At 39.7% G+C, this 19,068-nt stretch overlaps 1 protein-coding gene and 1 non-coding gene across 3 annotated transcripts in view; one reads left to right on the top strand and one right to left on the bottom strand.

Annotated features, from left to right (window-relative positions):
• Nucleotides 1-18,066, bottom strand: part of gabrg2 (gamma-aminobutyric acid type A receptor subunit gamma2) — a 46,301-nt gene extending 28,235 nt beyond the window's left edge. For both annotated transcript variants that reach the window (XM_061803990.1, XM_061803991.1), the window contains exons 1-5: nucleotides 17,839-18,066; nucleotides 10,512-10,651; nucleotides 4,659-4,726; nucleotides 1,026-1,246; nucleotides 318-400 (exon numbers count right to left, since the gene is read on the bottom strand). In XM_061803990.1, coding sequence (XP_061659974.1) covers nucleotides 318-400; nucleotides 1,026-1,246; nucleotides 4,659-4,726; nucleotides 10,512-10,651; nucleotides 17,839-17,960 — 634 coding nt within the window. In that variant the 5' untranslated portion in view covers nucleotides 17,961-18,066. The remainder of the gene's footprint in view (nucleotides 1-317; nucleotides 401-1,025; nucleotides 1,247-4,658; nucleotides 4,727-10,511; nucleotides 10,652-17,838) is intronic.
• trnas-gga (transfer RNA serine (anticodon GGA)) lies at nucleotides 61-133 on the top strand. Its single transcript has one exon. It is a non-coding gene; the product is annotated as a tRNA-Ser (tRNA).
• Nucleotides 18,067-19,068: the final 1,002 nt, after the last annotated feature.

The raw sequence follows: 19,068 nt of genomic DNA, 5'->3' as shown, positions 1-19,068 counted from the left end.
ATAGTGACTGCTGACATGCTTATACCGTGTATTGCTTTTACATTTCTCATGTATTTGAGAGGTTACGTAGCTCAGTGGTTAGAGCACTGGTTTGGAAAACCAGGGGTTGTGGGTTCATATCCCACTGGGGCCTCCACTCCATGAGAAGGGTTGTGTCAGGAAGGGCATCCGGCGTAAAAATTGTGCCAAAACATATGTGCGTTCATCTGAGATGACACGCTGTGGCGACCCCGAAAGGGACAAGCCGAAAGAAACTCTTATGTATTTGAGAGGTAGTCATTAGACCAATGATCACCCCACTATTTGTCCACACTTACAGCTTGAAAATTCCAGGGGACACGAGTGCTCGTCCATAGGAAAGTTGTTCAGTTTAAGTTGGCATTCGGCATCGATGGTCAACCTGCAGACGCAACACAAATCTGGTTTAAAAAAAAAAAAAAAAAACGTTTCACAGAAGTAGATGTAAAGATGCTGTTTGTCAAAAACAAATTGTTTATGCACACCAATCTTGTTGCAACTTTTCACACTTGAAGGACTTTGAAGTCATTAGACATTAAACGTACCATTAATGAGGGAATGACCTTAAGTGACTTTGCCTATTCGCACAGACACTATTGTCATGTATCATTGCCGGTCATCCTAATTAGGTAGCGCTTGCATTACGAGTTACTCCAAATTAATGAAGTGCCCAGCCAGTGTTCTGCATGGAGAAACATCCATCATGACTTGATTGAGTCTGATGAACTAGTTTTTCTTTTTATCGCTCAAGATGTATTGTGTCTGTAGAAAACATTTGCTGCATTTTCAGCAAAAGCGAGAAAAGTGATAATACGCTTGATCAATATTACAGTTTTTTTTTCAAAACACTGTTATAGTTTGATTACGTGATGCTAGCATTTAAGATGAGACTTTTTGATACCATAACAATATTTTTAACCAAATGTATTGATGTAAATTAGATGATACATACTAATAACTCACCACGATCTCCCAATAACTCATCATGATCACCGGTAACTTCATACCTGAGCGTGTAGAGGATTCGCCCGTCATTCCAGATCCGAAGCATGCGATTGGGTGTAGTGATCCAGTGGGCGTCGGCCTTCTTCGAGTTTCGGAAAAACGTGTCCGGAATCCAGATCTTTCCAACCATGTTACTGTTGAGACGCAGAACCTTCATCGTGCTGTTAAATTTTAGCCTTCGGTCGTACCAGGTCTGGGCAAAAAAGATGTCGATGGTGTATTCCTGGTGACAACAAAAGAAATTGATAGTAAGTAAAAAGAAGTTCCTTAATTTTTGGATACTTAATCTGCCTGGAATTTCTTTTTTTCTGGATTTTTGTGAGTTATCAGAAAGTGTTTTTTTTTTTCTTAGACCCAAGAATAAGTGTGCTCAAATCATCCATCCCTCCATTATCTGAGCTGCTTATTTACACAAGGCTCACTCACGGGAGTGTTGCAGCCTATCCCACCGATCTTTTGGGAGGAGGCGGGGTACACCCTGACCTGGTTGCCAGCCAATCACAGGTCAAATAGAAACAACCATTTGCACTCAAAATCACACCTAATGGCAATTTAGAGTCTCCAATGAATGCAAGAGTTTTGGGATGTGAGAGGAAACCGGAGTGCCTGGTGAAAACCCACGCAGGGACGGGGAGAACATGCAAACTCCACACATGTTTTGAACCCCGGTCCTCAGAACTGTGAGGCAGATGCTCTAACAAGTCGTCCACCATGTTGCCGCGCTCAAATCAATTAATCAATCACTCAATCACTCTTTTTTTAAAAAATCCAAAATGCTGAAAAAGAACTGCCAACCTTTAAATTAATGGGGTCAATGATCAACTAATGCCTCTCATTTTTGGCTTGAGTATTATCAAACCTCATTACTAGCTCGACCAAAATCTTGTCCGTTTTTTTTTTTTTTGTTGTTGTTCAATCCTTTTGAGAGCAAGCTAAGAATGTAAAGATGTGAGAAGAATGAAAACCCAGCTGACAGAAGCCCGGGCATAATGGGAGGATAAAAGTGGCGGCATCTATTGAGATGGAACCATCAGTCTTTCTTATTTAGTTACTTAGACTGGTTGAGCCTCGAGGTTTCAAGTAAAGTACAGCAGGAGAGAAACGGGGCACTTGCGTGCAAGAAGGCATAAAGGCATTAATTTTGTGACTAAGGTGAACCCAACTATAAAGCCAAAATCCATTCAAAGACGTCCAAACGAGCTTAAAAAAAAACAACAAAATGTATCATTGCTTCTCACCCAATAGACTTGTGTTTCTCTTTGGAGCTTTTTAACTTTAATTACTGGTACCTCTGCCTTTTGGCCATATATCCATTTCGGCTATATCAACCTGGGTTTTCGATGATGTGATGCTATACCACCAACAATGACCAATATGTCAACAAAATTATTATTAATCGATTGGGAGAACTTCACTTAAGTGGACTCCAGTTTTGATTCCTCTGTTGTTTTAGGCAAACTAGTAATGGTGGAGCTGACAAGAAATTCTGCGTGGATGATTCTTCTTTAGAACAGAAATTAGTTGTCCAAATATGTAACATCAGGCTTAAAAATGGTAAAGAAAAAGAAGTCTCTCTCTCTGCTCTCAAACACTAGCAATGTATGCTGAATGTGGTGAAACCACATCCCCCGGTCAATTTAAATTGAAAAAATGGATACTACTTAGTCTACCAAATTTTTTTAATACATATACATCCCTACACTGACCTACCTGAAACTCAGTCTTCTTCCTCTCAGTCTGCACAATAATGGGATTTTTTTACTTTAACAAGTTAGCAAAATGTATTAGAAGAGCATAATCTGACGTAATTACTGGTACTCAATCTGTTGCACAATCATTTTAACAGATCCTTAAGACCATCTCTATGCATAAATGAACATTTGGAAATAAAATGGTCAGAAGTCCTGTTGAACCAGGATTTGCCATATTCTGATCATTTTTCCAGGAATTTCAGCAAACCTTTCTTTTCAATACAGTGCCAGACCTAAAAGTTCCAAAGTGCATACCAGTACATAGTAATTGCACTTCTATTTCTTAGGGGTGCGTATTATGCATGGACTGTACTTCTATAGCTTCACACATTTAAAATCATGGAAGGGCAGCTTTACTGTCGACAAAACCTTCTTTTAGAACATCTCATCCTTTACCGGGCTCATTCTCAGACATTTTTTCTTGATTCCCATTGCATAATTAACAATTATGTCACACTAGTGCTTAGATGTGTACCCCCGTGCCATCTGTCTATTCGCTACGCTTCACAATACCTACAAAGCTTCCACATTTGTCATGTTACAGTGTGAACAAAAGGGCGTGTGGCTGATTACATATGAACATGAAGCAATCCATCAACCTTTCGTTTCAGTGCAGTGCCTTCTCACACACACACACACACACACACACACACACACCACACACACACACACACACACACACACCACACACACACACACACACACACCACACACACACACACACACGTACAAAGATTTCCAGAAGCTAGCACAAATGGCAAGTTATAACACAGCCCAGTCAAATCAATACCTCACTGTGACTGCTGCCACTAAGACATTGGGGTAGATTTTCATAGATGCCGCATCTGCAATGGAGGGCAAAAACTGTTGTCTTTTTATTTTTGTGCAAGTGTAAGGTGTGCTGCGTATCTTTGGCAATTTGACAAATCGGTGTGCAACACACTTGGCATATCGGCGTAACAAATATGGCTGTTGCATTCACTATTTGGGGGCAGCAAAAAGTCAGTCTCAACTTAGAACTGCCGGGACCATGTCTAAGTTCAGCATAATAGGTAAAGTTGTTGTATAAAGCAATTTTGGTGAATTTGATACTCTTGTGAGGATAAGTGGTAGGGAAAAGGGATGGATTGATGATCAGGGCACAGACAGACAGATTCTGAGCTCTGGGTGTATGTGTGGTAGATGTCAGATGTAATCCATTCATAAATATGTCAAGAGCGGGGATAAAACTGAATTATTTTACAAATCAATTCAGTGAATGCAGTATTATGATAATTATTTATTCATTTATAATCATCCCACTGGCTGCCACAGAAGGCACATGAACGATCAAGGCTGGGGGTGGTCTTTCAGTGGACTTCACAGTGCACATATCCATATCCATCCCATCCATCAAAAAAGACTGCTGCTTACTTACATTATATTTGAACCATGGACAGACTAACAAACAAAAATTCAGTGCTATTTTATTATATTTTTTATCTTTGGTAACAGTTGAACCTTGGTTAAAGCATCTGGGCTTTGACAGCTTTGTATAGAAGAAGTGTTACAGTATAACCTGGCTACAGTGAAACTCACTATATAGTTGTAGTTCATCCAGTATGGTGGGAAGGCTGGTTCAGTGTTTCAGCTGCTGATCAACACCGAGGCTGTGTCGATGCGTGGTATAAAAGATTACAGTAAAAGGCATGAAAGCCAGGTGCTGGGATACTAAGGTGTGCTTGAGCAACACTTTGACTGCCTACCAGCTACACAGAGACCAAAAATTGGGCTTTCGCCTCCCAAAGGTTGAACACGCATTAAGTCATTAATAGTCTTCCTAAACACTAGATAAACCAGTTCACTCACAGCGCTGACATTAACAGCACATTCTGAGTTACTTACCATATTGATGGCATTCACTGGACCAATGCTGTTGACAAACATGTCAGTGTGGATCACTGTGGGTTTAACTGCAATAAAAAGCACAATGATTGTTAAGATGAGTGATTACACTTACTTCGGCAACCATGTTTGAGTACATAGCATGCCCACATTAATCTAGGTTTATTTACTGTACAGCATGAAAAAATAGGAGCACATTTTATTTTAGTATTTTGGGAAGGTTACAGAATATAGTAGTATTTCTTAAAAGCTCAACTCCTGACTTTTGCCCTCTGCAACATTTATTCCTCTTCTTGTGCACCCATGCATGAGCCCTAAGAGACTGCTGTAATGGGGAATGGTGCAGGTTTTTGCCTCACTACCCCCATGCAGAGATGCACTTTTAGGGCAAACATGCCCCATAAATATATGCGATAAATACTGAATGGCACACAGTAGCACGTCAGATAATTAGAAACTACTGTCTGTAACTACTGGGAAAACTTGTGCAGATAATAATCCATTAGTGATTGAGAAAGTAAGGAAAGTATTGAAAACAAAATATATCATGCTCAGGCCAACCCTCCACAAAGTTCAACTGTTTGTCTTATGACACAAAAGTCCCATTGAATCACTAGTTATGAAAACTATTAATAATATAGGGATTTTCTAATCCTGTGAACATTTGCACTTACAAATGATCATGATAATATATAAAATATGAATAAATACTGGCACTTTATAGTACACAGTTTTATATTCCTTTTTCCTTGTATGTATAACCAACATGCATGCGCAGTTCTGTGTACCACTACAAAATATACCTTGTAGGCTTCACACGGTCAGCATTTTTGGGACTGATCACTGATTAGCAGGTTTAAAAAAAAAAAAAAAAAAAAACAATAACCGATCACTGATTCACCAATCCGATCACAAGATGGAGCAATGAGTCTATATAAATGGCTTGTTCATTTACTGTAGATATAGATATACTTAATTGCTCAAAAATATATAGATTTACACTAAATAATGTATCTTTGTTTATCTATTTATGCCAGTGAGGCATAGTGACAGACAGAACAAAGTATAGTAATGAATTTCTATTAGATGGCAGTATGATGGTGACACAGAGGTGACTTTTGCGGATCGGATCGGCGAATTATGACAATAAAGCCAATCACCCCATCAGCATAAAATGCTCACGATCGGACGATGCTAATCTCACAGACCAAATCGGCATAAAGTCTAATAGCTTGTATTCTAAACATTTTTAAATTAATACTTGATAGACAGGGTTAAAATGAAACTTTAATATCAGAATTTTTCATACAGCTCTCTGTGCATAGATGTACCTTATTTTGTGAGTACACTAAAACACTAAGTTTCCATCTGCTTAGCGCAGTAAGACACATTGATGCAAGCAGCCTGTCGATTTGTGGACATGTTAGATGTGACAAAACAAGACGTTGGTGTCATCAGACGATATGAGTCAGTGTTGCCATACGCTTCTATCGAACTTGTACGGCTGTCTAAACGTGACGTCTAAGAGGGTTCAGGTTAAGACACATGCTGCTTTCTAGGCCACCATGCAGGATATCTTGAGTGATGCAGGTTCACATCCATTTTTCATGTCATTCCCAGGAAGACATGTCAAGTCTATTGCAGGACACACAAGTGTGGAATGTTATCCATGATCACAAACCATGTGCTTTCTGTGACTTCTGTTCTCACATATTATGGTTTATGTTCATGAGTGACTGTGGAAATTATGTCCTCTGTGTCATAAGATTTACAAGTCATGGTGTAGTTGTAAACACGTCTGACTTCGGTCCGTGGAGCGTGGGCTCGATTCCTGCTCCGGGGTGGTGTCAATATGTCGCCTGCGACTCAGTGGCGACCAGTTCAGGGTGTAGTCCACCTTTTGGCTGATTTTAGCTGGAATAGGCTACTGTGCTTTTGCGATCCCTGCGAGGATAAGCGGCTTGGAAACTGGATGGATGGATAAGTCATGTGGAGCTCCAAAATATTGACATTACCTCAGGTTGGTCATGAATGATTGTAAGTGAATTTCTAAAGTAAGCTGCACCAACTCGAAAGAAATACTTGAGGGCAGATTTAACTAAACAGATATAGTAGAAACATTCCATCTAGCTATCCATCCATCAAAACCCTGATTGGAGTCGCAGGTGTGCTGGAGGCTATCCCATCTGATTTTGGGCAACAGGCGCGGTACACCCAGGACTAGTCGCCAGCCAATCGCAGGGCATATGTAGATGAACAACCATCCACACTCCCACTAACACCCAAGTATAATTTATAGCCTTCAATTATTGGAATGCAGGAGAAAACTGGAGTACTGGGAGAAAATCTAAACAAGCACAGGAAGAAAATGCAAACACCACACAGAGGGCCTGCAGCCAAACTAAAGACCTCAGACCTGTGGCTGTAGTTACCACTTTTTTAACATGACGGCCGAGCGCATTACTTGTGTTGTCAGTAGTACTTAAAAAAATTCCTTATGTTTTTTTTCCCCCAATAGCATTGTACGTGCACTGGAGTCTAAGAGCAATGACTATAACCCTTATATCGATCCATCCATCCATCCATCCATCCATCCATCCATTTTCTGAGCTGCTTATCCTCACAATCATTGCCGGACTGCTGCAGCCTGTCCCATCTAACTTTGGGCGACAGGCTTGCTCGAATACACTCTGAACTGGTCACAGTCAGTCGCAAGGGCACAAATTATTTTCGATCAAAAGCTATAATAAAAAATCCATAGCGATGTTCTGAACTGAATTGGTGAACAGTCTTGACGAGCTGCATTTTTTGACAACCGTAATTATTGGATATCAGACATAGTTGGTTTGAAATAAATGTATGTAAAGAAAAGACAATTTATGAAACAGTTTTGAGTTTTATTCAACAAAACTTCAATTTTTAAAGTTTATAATAATAATAATACATTGAATTCATATAATACTTGTATAGACACACAAAGATGCTTAATATATAAAACAGATAAACAATAAGTGAAAGAGGGACCTGTATACTAACAAAGTTAGACCTGATAAAACACCTGGAGTATTTGATTGAGTACATTTAAAAGCCATTAAAGTCCTCTCTACGGGTACTGTAGACACATTTAAGGTAAAACACCATAATATACTTCAAAGGAAGACTGAGGCGCAATTAGGGATTAAATTCAATCCGCACCATTTTGATACACGCGATGATTGGTAAAGAAAATCTTTGCTCAATGTGGTATGCCTGGTTATATGATCGGTTCTTTGCAAGTTCAGATGACACTACAGCCATCTTATTAGAACTCCCCAATATCTGCTCAATTTTGACAGCAAATGTTGGAATAGCGAAATGTGTGAGAGGGAGATCAGAGCCCGTTTGAAGATGTGGCAGCCGGCTGCAAAGCATGTGTTGCTGTGGGCTGATGCAGCTACTCAAAGCAGATCTGACATGCTCTTGAATTTAAAGCAGAAGCACCTATAAACTGTGAAGAAAAGATTATGCCCTTCATGAAATCTGTCATGCTCGAGAGTGTATCAAAAAAGTGTCAGGGAACTGTACATAAGTTTGTAAATAAAATCAGCCAGGTGAACTTTATATATGACCATTTCACAAAGATGCTGACACCGTGCAAAATTGTTATAGCCGTTTCAAGGGTGAACGCAAGATTGTGCACCTGTTTAATGGGATGCCAACGCTACAGTTGCTCAGTCTGTGAGTGGATTGATGTGGCTGTTAGAAATCCCACAAAGGACCCAAAAATATGGGATTTGAATACTGCACACTGAAAGTTTTGGTTCCTGAGTATTGCATTTTTTTTTTTCATTTTTATGTAGTCGTTCACATTGCAAAAACAACTGTGGGTGCAATGTGTCCATGATGTCACACGCATGGACACAAACCAGGTCGTCACATTACGTGTTGACAGAAGTAAATATGGCCTTTCTGGTAGTTATGACACACTTGTAGCGATTTTAAAGATTTCGTGCAACCGGAGCCTACATTTTATATTTATCAAGAAAAAAACATCTTCGTTTTGCCACTTGCTGTTTTCTGCTCCTTTGGATTCTATTGCCGTTTTGGTTTGTGTCTGTTTTGTTGAACAATTGGGATGTTTGTCGCTGTTTGATGACGTACAGTTTGGGTGCGCACCCCGTGATCGGTAATACTGCATTGCATCGGATACCTACCGATTAATATCTGCATTGAAAGAAGCATGGGTAGGACATGAAATATATATTTGATTTGGACTGTTAGGATTGACATTGGGGGTGGGGGGTGGGGGGGACTTATTAACCTGCATTGTGACCAGAGCCGTAGATAGAGTTGTGTGTTTCATTTTGACCACGAACGGCCAAAATATTGACCACCTTAGTCTTTCGGCTTGACCTGTGATCAATTTGCACAACAAATTGTATAAAACGAGCCTCCCTGGATTCCTAAAACCTGACATAGCTAATATTTTATTGAGTTTGTTTGATTGTGGCGTCATGCATAAAATGCTTGAATTCCTTGTTTTTCAAAGATATATTCTTGTACTTTTATATGCACTAGATTTGAGAGTGTCTTCCCATACTAGCTCATTAGCATTCATCTACAACACTGTTTGGACAGCTCCTACAGAATGACAAATGGCATCATATTTCTGCCATGTCATAGAGACCAAAGATTTATTAGGCAAATCTACATGTTAATACCTTAAGGTATCACTTCTGGAGGTTAATGTGGGGCAATCCATTCATTTATTCGCACTGCTGTTGATAATATACAATTTGTACATTTGCACACAAGCTATCAAAAGGAAATTTACACATTTGTTGTGTATGCAGTCCAGCAACAAGCCAAAGAAGTACATAGTAGTATATGGGAGGCCATTTCCTCAAGCTATATGGGCCCCATCAATGTTCTACTTGCCTTTAGGAGTGGTTGATACAAAATAAAAATTAAAAAAATCTCATTCTTTTTTAATTTTATGATACTGATAAGTTGATGATATCCTAAAAAAAACTATGTAAGTCTCTACTTGGTTCCCATGACATTTATTGCTAGCCACAGCATTTATAAAGAAGTGCTTCATCCATTTTCTAAAAAAAAAAAAAAATTACAAAAATAAAGGGTGGCACGGTGAGTCAGCTGGTAAAGCGTTGGCCTCATAGTTCTGAGGACCTGGGTTCAATCCCTGCCCCGCCTATGTCGAGTTTGCATGTTCTTCCCGTGCCTGCATGGGTTTTCTCTGGACACTCGGGTTTCCTCCCACATCCAAAAATATGCAACATTAATTGGACACTAAAGTTTGTCTCAATGTGCTCTGTGATTGGGTGGCAACCAGTTCAGGGTGTACCCTGCCTCCTGCCCGTTGACAGCTGGTATAGGCTCTAGCACTCCCCACGACCCCAGCGAGGATCAGCGGCAAAGAAAATGAATGGATGAATAAAAATAGAACGCAGCAATACTTAACCCTAACCCTATAACTTCAAGTTATGTTAGGGCGTGATACAGGCGAATATGCCCAATCAGTTTTCCGCAATAGTATTTTAGTTCCGCTTTTGTAACTGCCATGGTGGATGAGTGGAACAACTGGTTAGAGGGTTGGCCTCACAGTTCTGAGGACCGGGGTTCAAATCCCGGGCCCCCTTATGTGGAGTTTGCATATTCTCCCTGTGCCTGTGATTGTGTGTGCGACCGTTTCTGTCTCCATGTGCCCAGTGATTGGCTGGCAAACAGTTCAGGCTGTACCCTGCCTCCTGCCTGATGACGGCTAGGATAGGCTCCAGTACTCTTGCGACCCTTGTAAGGATGAGCGGCTTGGAAAATGCATGGATGGATGGTTCTGCCAAAAAATAACTATACCTCCAATGTCGGGCCTCAGTTTGTTGTCGTATCCGTCTAGTAGACCATTAAGTATATGCGTGACATCACTCTCGTACACCTTTGGGGTCAGCACCCATGTCTTGTTGGACACCTCGTCGTCGTCATCAGTCTGAAAAGAGCTGCAAAGAGGACATGATAATGAGTCTATCGGTATATGTGACTGAAATCTTAATCATATCCTAAAGATACTTTGTGACATTCCAGGCTCATGGAAGTCCTACAGAAAACACTTTTTCTCCAATACACCTCTTCACCTTGCTGAATGAATAGGTAATAACTTCTCAATAGCTCTTAACCATGAAACAAACAATAGCAAGGGAAGAACGGAAAAATGTGGGCATTGACAAACACACACACACACACACACACACACAAACACAGATGTCACATAAATAGAATTTCAGTATAGTGCAGAGATGTTGCATCTCCAGTAAGAGGAGAGGAGATGGCCAGTAGCACACAAGAGCATCCTTGAAGAAGCTCTGAGCTTCCGCTTTGCAAGCCTTTGGGGGCGATGAGAAGAAATATGGCTGAAATAATAAAGTATGTAAAAAGGGGGGCAGGGGAAAAGATCTGATGGCATTCTCATGTTCCGAGGCTGAGAGCCAGGAATAACATTTTGACCTGCACTTTTCCTTGGATTGCATTAAGAGCCATCATGTGCCATCCATTTCCACTAGGACACCCAGGTCCATACATTAAATCTTCATTATATTACCCAGTTGGACCCTTTTGAAAATGTCTAGTCCAGTTACATAAAGGAATGGTCTAGCAGCCTATGTTTAGATTTGTAAAGTGCAAAAATAAGTAAGATAGTCAGATAATTATTTATGTAAGACAATTAAAAAAAAAGAGTTACCACAGTTAGTAACTTGCTCCAAATTGTTCAAACATCTTATAAAATAAGCGAGTTTTAGTGTAATTTTTACATTGTTTTGTTATGATTTATCAGATGTACAGTACTTTATTTTTTATGTAATGCTTTATTTATTGTCATCTTATTCTGTACTGTAAATAATTTGACTTGTTATTTTTATCTCATGTTATGCTTTCGGCACCCCTTTTTTAAGAATGTCTCTTTTTAGGAATGAGTGCAACAACAAGAAAACGCAAAACCCATTCATACATATCGAAACGATGTCTCATATGTGGTACAAACTCTGAACTTTTGTGTGACTTTACTGGCGTTTGTTTTCAAGTCCAGTATTGTGAGTTCAATTCTGAAGCATGGTGTACATCTACAGGGAAGCTTGACATGAGCACAAGTTTATCTCAGTGTATATGGAATAGCTTCAAATGTAAGTACATCAAAAGGAAGAGCCATGTGTTGTTTGGCACAAGCGGAGCTGTGGTCTTGACTGCTAATTGAGTACCTGAAGGTCCGTTGAGACGCCAGTTAGCCAAAGTTTGCTTTTCATGCATACGCATGTATACGTACGCCCGTGTTTGTATTCAATGAACAGCGAAATATCACGTTAAAAGCATCCTCTACTTCTCGTCGTACACCTGAAAGAAAGTGCATTTGCTGTGGATGTGGCACCTAAAACCACAAAAATCTAATCTCAATCAAAGTGAATGCCATGTTTGGGATCAGTAAATCATCATGATATCAGTGTCTTACATCAGCATCTATATTAAAGTCATTAGCGAGAAAATACAAGCACATGTTTATCCATTTCAGTTGCACAGTGGCTATCAAACGACCCAACCTCGAATGAACTATTGTACTTATCACTGCTCAACATGAAATTAGTTCTACGCCCATACAGCAAAACAACGGCCCCCGCTTTGGATGTCACATTGTGACCACAGTCCTCCTACACGATGCCATTTGTCACTTTTTAGTTACAAACAAAAATCTAAATCCATCTGATGTTACTTGAGTGAGCATGCACAAGTTGACAAAGAGATCACTTCAAGTGAGTCAGTGCCATCATACTTTTAACTGACCTCTGGCAGGGAAAGCTTGGCTATTTATGGGTTCAGTTAAACCAGATCACATGCATACAACACTTTATTGGGTGCACCTGCAAAACAAAATGAAATGCAAAACAAGGGCATATCAAGAATAGGAGCGAGTTTTATTCTATATTTTGTAGTGATGTAGGACTACACTACAAGAAACGGGGAAAAATCCGTACAAAACTTACAACTCCCGAACAGCGTGCACGTTTATACTGTCCATTACTCTCCGTTACGTGTATTTTGCTTCATATTGTTATTTTTGATATGCAGTGCTTAACTTTTCTGTGGTTTGTAAAAAGTTCAACACTAATTGAACATCTAAAAGTTTTTAAGAAGGTGACAATTTGAGCTTTGAACAAATTATTTAACAGCTTTTTTACACTCAAATAATTGAGACATTAACCACGATCACGGAATGGATTGTGTTTGACTTTGCACTGTAGAAATTCAAACTTGATCTTTTGGAAATGCTGAGGCCTGCTACCACACAGCCAAAATTAAATCCACAGATACCAGGCAGGCAGTACTTAGGAGATGAAGTGTGAGCACTTTTACTTTTTACTTTTATAGAATTTCAGACTTTTGTTCCATTGGTGGAGCATAAAATTATATATAGTCTAGCTAAATGGTTTACCAAAGAGAGATATACAGTTTTTGCATTTGCACCTTCTCCTAATCTCAAAGACAGAACTAAGAGGGGCAGACACAGCAGGGACCGGCACAAGTGAGAAACCAAAGCATGCGACGTGCAATCGCCTCCTCTTGTCTCACTTTGACTTGACCCCCATGCCAACTCGGGTGAGTACACGCCGGTCATCATCGCCATAGCCACCTCTAACCCTCAAATCTGAAATGACTCTGACCTCAATACCTTGGTGATGAATACAACAGACTCTCTAAAAATGAAGCTGTCAGCCAGCTTTTGGTCCAATCAAATGCTCAACATTGAGAAGCGGAAGAAAGGGGAAAGCTGACATCTACGTATTGAGACATAACAATAGTGGTGATCGTTATGAAGACATTAGAATTGTTTCAAAATTGTGCATCTTGACACCACTTTTCAAATGAGGATAAAAGACCAATTTTGGGTTTCTCATTCAAGAGAATGAATAAGACTACACCATAATTACAAGGGATGCACTGACATGTTTTTTAGCCACAGTAGCACTTCTTGCACTTGATTACTCACTGATCACAAAAACGTTGAATGTAACACCAGGTATATTTGTTCTAAAATAAAACTGACAGGACAGTGATATGTTATCCCACCTTCGTTCTTTTTAAAATGGACTAAAATGGTAATCGTTTTCATTGAGTGCTTTGTATTAGCTCTACAATAGCCACAGTTATCCAAGTAACAGTAAGTGATAAGATGGTTTTATATTATTATACAGTGGTTAACTTTGCTTTACACTGTTATCACAATTTGGATTGTTAATAAACATTACTTAAAATTGTCACTACCGCGACAGTTGATACAGATTGTGTTTGACTTGTGTTTGAAATCCTAAAGTACATACTAGATTGTGCTAAGTACAAAATTTCCCTTTGGTCATACAGCATATTATTAGTATTGTTTTTAAATACACAACTCTAAAGTTGCACGCTATAACAGATTGAATACATTTCCCTTATTTGCAACTATGACTAATAGATTTTAATGCAAATAAATGTCAAGTCACCCAGAACAGATGTTTGAAGTACTCTTTTCTTGAGGTTGATGACAGTTTCTAGAATATTTCCGGACAACAATAAAGGCACAGCACCACATATGATGCCTTCTTTTGTATCTCTGTCACAAAAGGATCTCATGCATTCGCAAACTGGACCATGTGGTCACTTTGCTATGGAACAGTACTCCATGTGGGATGGCCATTGTGGAGTTTTGTGCTGTGCGATGACATCACTGTCAGGCATCACAATACATAGTAACTGCCTATGAGTCACAAAGAAACATATTAGTGAAAGTAGACTCCGGGGTCTTGAGAAAGATGTCTTATGTAAGCATCTCATGCAGTAAATCACAGATTCACATTTTCAATGCTGTTACTGAAAACACACATGCTGTTTGATAACATGGAAATAGTGACTTACACTAGAATGATTAACTTGTTAACTAGTACAGTCACTAAACATTGCAATGGTTCGTAATTGCTGTAGAAAAGCACAACTCAACTCAAAGATAAACAACACCAAGGATGTGATTGGCACAATGGTTGCTCCACGCCCACGGGCCACAGCATTTGATACGCCTGCACAAGCTAATGAAATCCAATGAAAATCTTCCCTTACAAAGGAAACAATGCACATCTTTGATTGACAAACTTCTCTCAGTATGATGCAATGAAGTTTGTGTGCCGCTGCAAAGCAAAATTTAAACACCTCTTACAAAATTGAGGGTCCTCAGTTTAACGATGGTCCTGACTCCTCACATTCTCAGTCACTACCCTACTGTTGTTCATGGGACTGTTTTATATTCATGCGCTGAAAGGATTTTTCAGTATTTTTCATTCAAATATTTACTATAATTATATATTAACTACTGTGTTAGTGTGGTGGATAATCCACCCAAGATTTAATTGGGTTGTCTATGACAACAGAAGCCACTATGTGAGGCCATACACAATATCTATAACTGTGTTAAATATCCTTTTGTAGGGATACACTAATACCCCTTTTTGAAACTGAGTAAGATTATAAGTATTTACAATTGAATACTCACAATGTCCATTACGTCTTGCAATTGTGATGAAACGAACTTCACACAACATCACAATTCCACACATTTTACTCAAATATAAAGCTTCTTAGAGTCACAACTTATCACACTCTGAAAACACTAACAGAATAAAACAGAAATCACAAAACAACATGAAACAAAACGAATCATTATGATTGTGAAATTGTGTGTGTTCATTACAGCATCACCAAACATTCTTCATATTTGTCACCAGAGCTGTCAAATATTATGGAAGGCCGCATTTTCTTACACAAACAACTAAACGTTCATTCATTAGCTGTAACACTGATTGTCCCAGAGATTAAAAAAAAAAAAAAAAAAACATCCAAAGCTTGACATTACCAGCACAACCACATTGAAAAGTTACTCGGTGCTAGTCATTTTATTACGCCCCCTGGTCGCCAAGCTGTAGAGGAGAAAATTGTCTTTGTGTTCGACGTCAATGCATTGTAAATCACTAATACTCTCCTCCATAGTAGTGACTAAGCTACACTTCTAGCCATGCTTCTTCCAAATGCCACAAAGGCAAAACAATGGTGGATAGGCGAAGACCATGTCAAAGTCAGGCTAATTGTTAAGCTATCATTACATGCAATTACAAAAATCTAAATAATTTTTCCTGTATAATAATAGAGCTTTGATGTTGAGATCTGATTAAGTTAATTTGACTTTTCTGTTACCAGGTTTGAAAGCAAAATCAGCAAAAGGAAATGAAGCAATAGAAAAATATTGATGATGATTCCACATCATATACTGATACTTTGTTTCAGGCAGCAACTGTGTCTTATTAACTGTGTAAATTTGGATAAATTGTTCCGGACGTGAATTTTTAATGGTTGGCAGCTCTGCCACACTGTGCACATGAAGTACAGCGGGGAACGGAGCTCACAAAATTCTGTGATTGCTGGTAGGCGCTCAGTACTACTTGCTTCCGTCGCCTCCCGAAGAGCTCATCATCCATTTTGCAGAGTATAATTTGAAGTCTGCGGTGGTTGAACTGATTGTTGGAAATGTTGCTTACGGGGGTTAATTGGATTTCAATGATCCCAACATACTGAGGTGACGAAGACAGCGCCATGAATGAGGACGGGAGCGCTGTAATACGTCACCATGGGGCACAAGAAGGGGTGTTCACTTACCACTTTACTCGCTGCTTTTCATGGGCCTGTTTAATATTCATGGCCTAAATTTGTTTTAGAATGAATATGTACTATAATTCCCACTTCACTATTTTGTTTGCATATGTTAGTGGTAAGACTTGGACATGATCTGACTTTCAATCTAAGTCAGGTGACATCGCTGCCATAGGAAAAGAACTCTGCTATAAACTGAGGACCCTGTGTATTTATTAGTGTTGAATATACTTTACCTTCAGTCATTTAAAGTCCAATCTAGCTCAGTATGTTAACTGAAACACACTAATAACCATATGTATGATGCATGCTGTGTGCTGGAAGTGTAGCCATAAAGGTAATTACAGGTGGTTCATGACAGTTCTGTTTCCACCGTGGCAACGTAACCCTAATTTATGTGTGAGTCAAACTATTAGTCTATACGGGTATCATGTGACATGTATTTGAGGTGTGGGATTTATTTCTTCATGACGTGGCTACATGAGTGGAGGCCACTATTTGAGGAATTGCTGTATTGTATTTGTTTCAGTATAACAAAGCTGTTTCTAGCGTTTGTATGTATACAGCACAGTGTAATAAATGACAAATATTTGTTTCAGTATAACAAAGCTGTTTCTAGTGTGTGTATGTATACAGCACAGTGTAATAAATGACAAATAGAAAGACATAATGGGGCATTAGAGTGCATTTCACTACAGATAGATCATGGAGGCAATCTTTTAGACAGCTTTTGTAATGAATGTATCGTTCAAGTGTACTTCATTAGGTGACCTGTGCGTGTATATGACTCAATTTTCCTCCCCCCTTATCTGTATCCACCTGGGAACAGACGACTAACCATCCGTTCTGTCGTTCTCCAGCTTAACCATAATCATAAATAATGTTCTAACAGGCACAGCAGTAATGGAAAGGCGTGCAGTACATCCATAGTACGCGCGGCAAAAAAGATTTGCGCATATGTGCTGTGCCTTTACTTCTCTATGGAACCGTCTGCCATTTTGAAAAAGAAAAATATACTTTTATTCCAAAAGTCGTCCACAATCTGCTCGCTTCTGCTGTCGCCGTCATCACACACTGCTGTATGAACGTTAAGAGCCCTGGCTCTGTGACTTAAATACACTTGATCCTTACAAACGGCTTAGCGCACACTATATGTAGCATCACTTTAGCTCGCCTGGGCTATTATTACAACAGCCAAAAATCATGCAAAATAGCCCTTAAATATTAATTATAACGCTCCAGGAGAGCGCTAATAGCTCCCTTCCCACTCTTCTAAAGTCATAATCACACACATATAACACATTATCGGACAGTGTGTGGGTGTGTTACGAGAGACGAACACGACACGAACGAGAACGACGACGTGTCATTTAGCAAAATTTGGTGGTAGCTTCGTCGGCTAGGCGGAGGCTAAAGCTAGCTTACTGTGAGAGGACACAATAACAGTTTCGGAGGGGATCTCGCTTACCTGGTGGGGAGGTTGACGACGATGAAGAGCCAGAGGAAGAGCTTAGGGGCGAGGGAAGAAGCTTTCGCCATGGCCGTCGAGCACCTGCAGGCTAAATTTGTTGAAGCCGCCGCGGTCGTCATCCTCGTCTCCTAGCCTGGCGCAGATGTCCGTCTTGTTTAGTTGGTTCCCAGCCCACGATGCATCGCGCAGGGTTTTTTTTTTTCTTTTTTCACGCGAGTAGCGCAGCCAGGCAAGAGATCGTTCTAAGCAAACAAAATAGAAGGGTTAAGAAAAAGCGAGTCTAAAACTCCCTGCCTTAAAAAGAAAAAAAAAAAAACCTCCCTATTCGGCGTGATGGTCGAGCAGGGCCCTAGAATTACACACCTCGTGGGATGTGAAAGCAGCCTGGGCGTGAATGCAAATTGTGAAGAAGGCTGCGGGGTGGGAAAGCGGAACCGAGGCACGTTGCTGCAGCGCGGATCAACACGCGCGTGATTTCACCACACACACACTCTCCATCCACAGCGTCATTAGCCCCATGCAACAAGAAATAATAATAATAATAATATATACCTGGGTTGATTGAAAATGGCGAAAGCCCTTGATATTGCACTGACAAATCTCACTCTTCGATCTAACCAGATCATATTCTTGTATTAACACCGCTTGTTCAAAGGTGAGAAACATGCAACCAAGTGGGCCATACATGGTTCTCGAGAGCATTAGATCAGGATTGGGGAGTCTGAACACGCTGAATGAGTTTATGCGTATTCAGCACCATGGACAGTTTCCTCAGCGGCACATGTTACCCGTGGTATTGCCACTAAGAACCAGGGACAGTTGCGTTTTTTTTCTTTCATTATAATAACACAGTAATAACGGTGGTCCACTAGTCATTCTTTTATTATTATTATTATTATTTGCGGAACGTATGGCCAGCAATCTGCTGGCTATATGCAAAAGGTCAAGTGACCAGACCGGGAAAACAAGCAAGCTAACTTCTTGTGTATTCTGCGCTAATGAGCATGACAATGATTTGATGATTGTTCAAAGCTGAAATTGGTTAAATGTTGTTTTCTTCATGGCTGGCATCTTTTTACAGCAGTTAAATGCATGCATATAGTTTATTGATGGAGAGATTATGTAAATATGAACAATGTTGAATATAGACAATGCAGAGATTTAAAGATCCTGTGGTTGATTGTGCCAAAGCTCTGCACAGGTAGCAAAACTTAAACTCAATTAAAG

This window comes from Syngnathoides biaculeatus, chromosome 18 (assembly GCF_019802595.1).
Source record: "Syngnathoides biaculeatus isolate LvHL_M chromosome 18, ASM1980259v1, whole genome shotgun sequence".
Lineage (NCBI taxonomy): Eukaryota > Metazoa > Chordata > Actinopteri > Syngnathiformes > Syngnathidae > Syngnathoides > Syngnathoides biaculeatus.
Note: the sequence above shows the minus strand (reverse complement) of the source record. Positions and strands in the feature narration are given on the sequence as shown.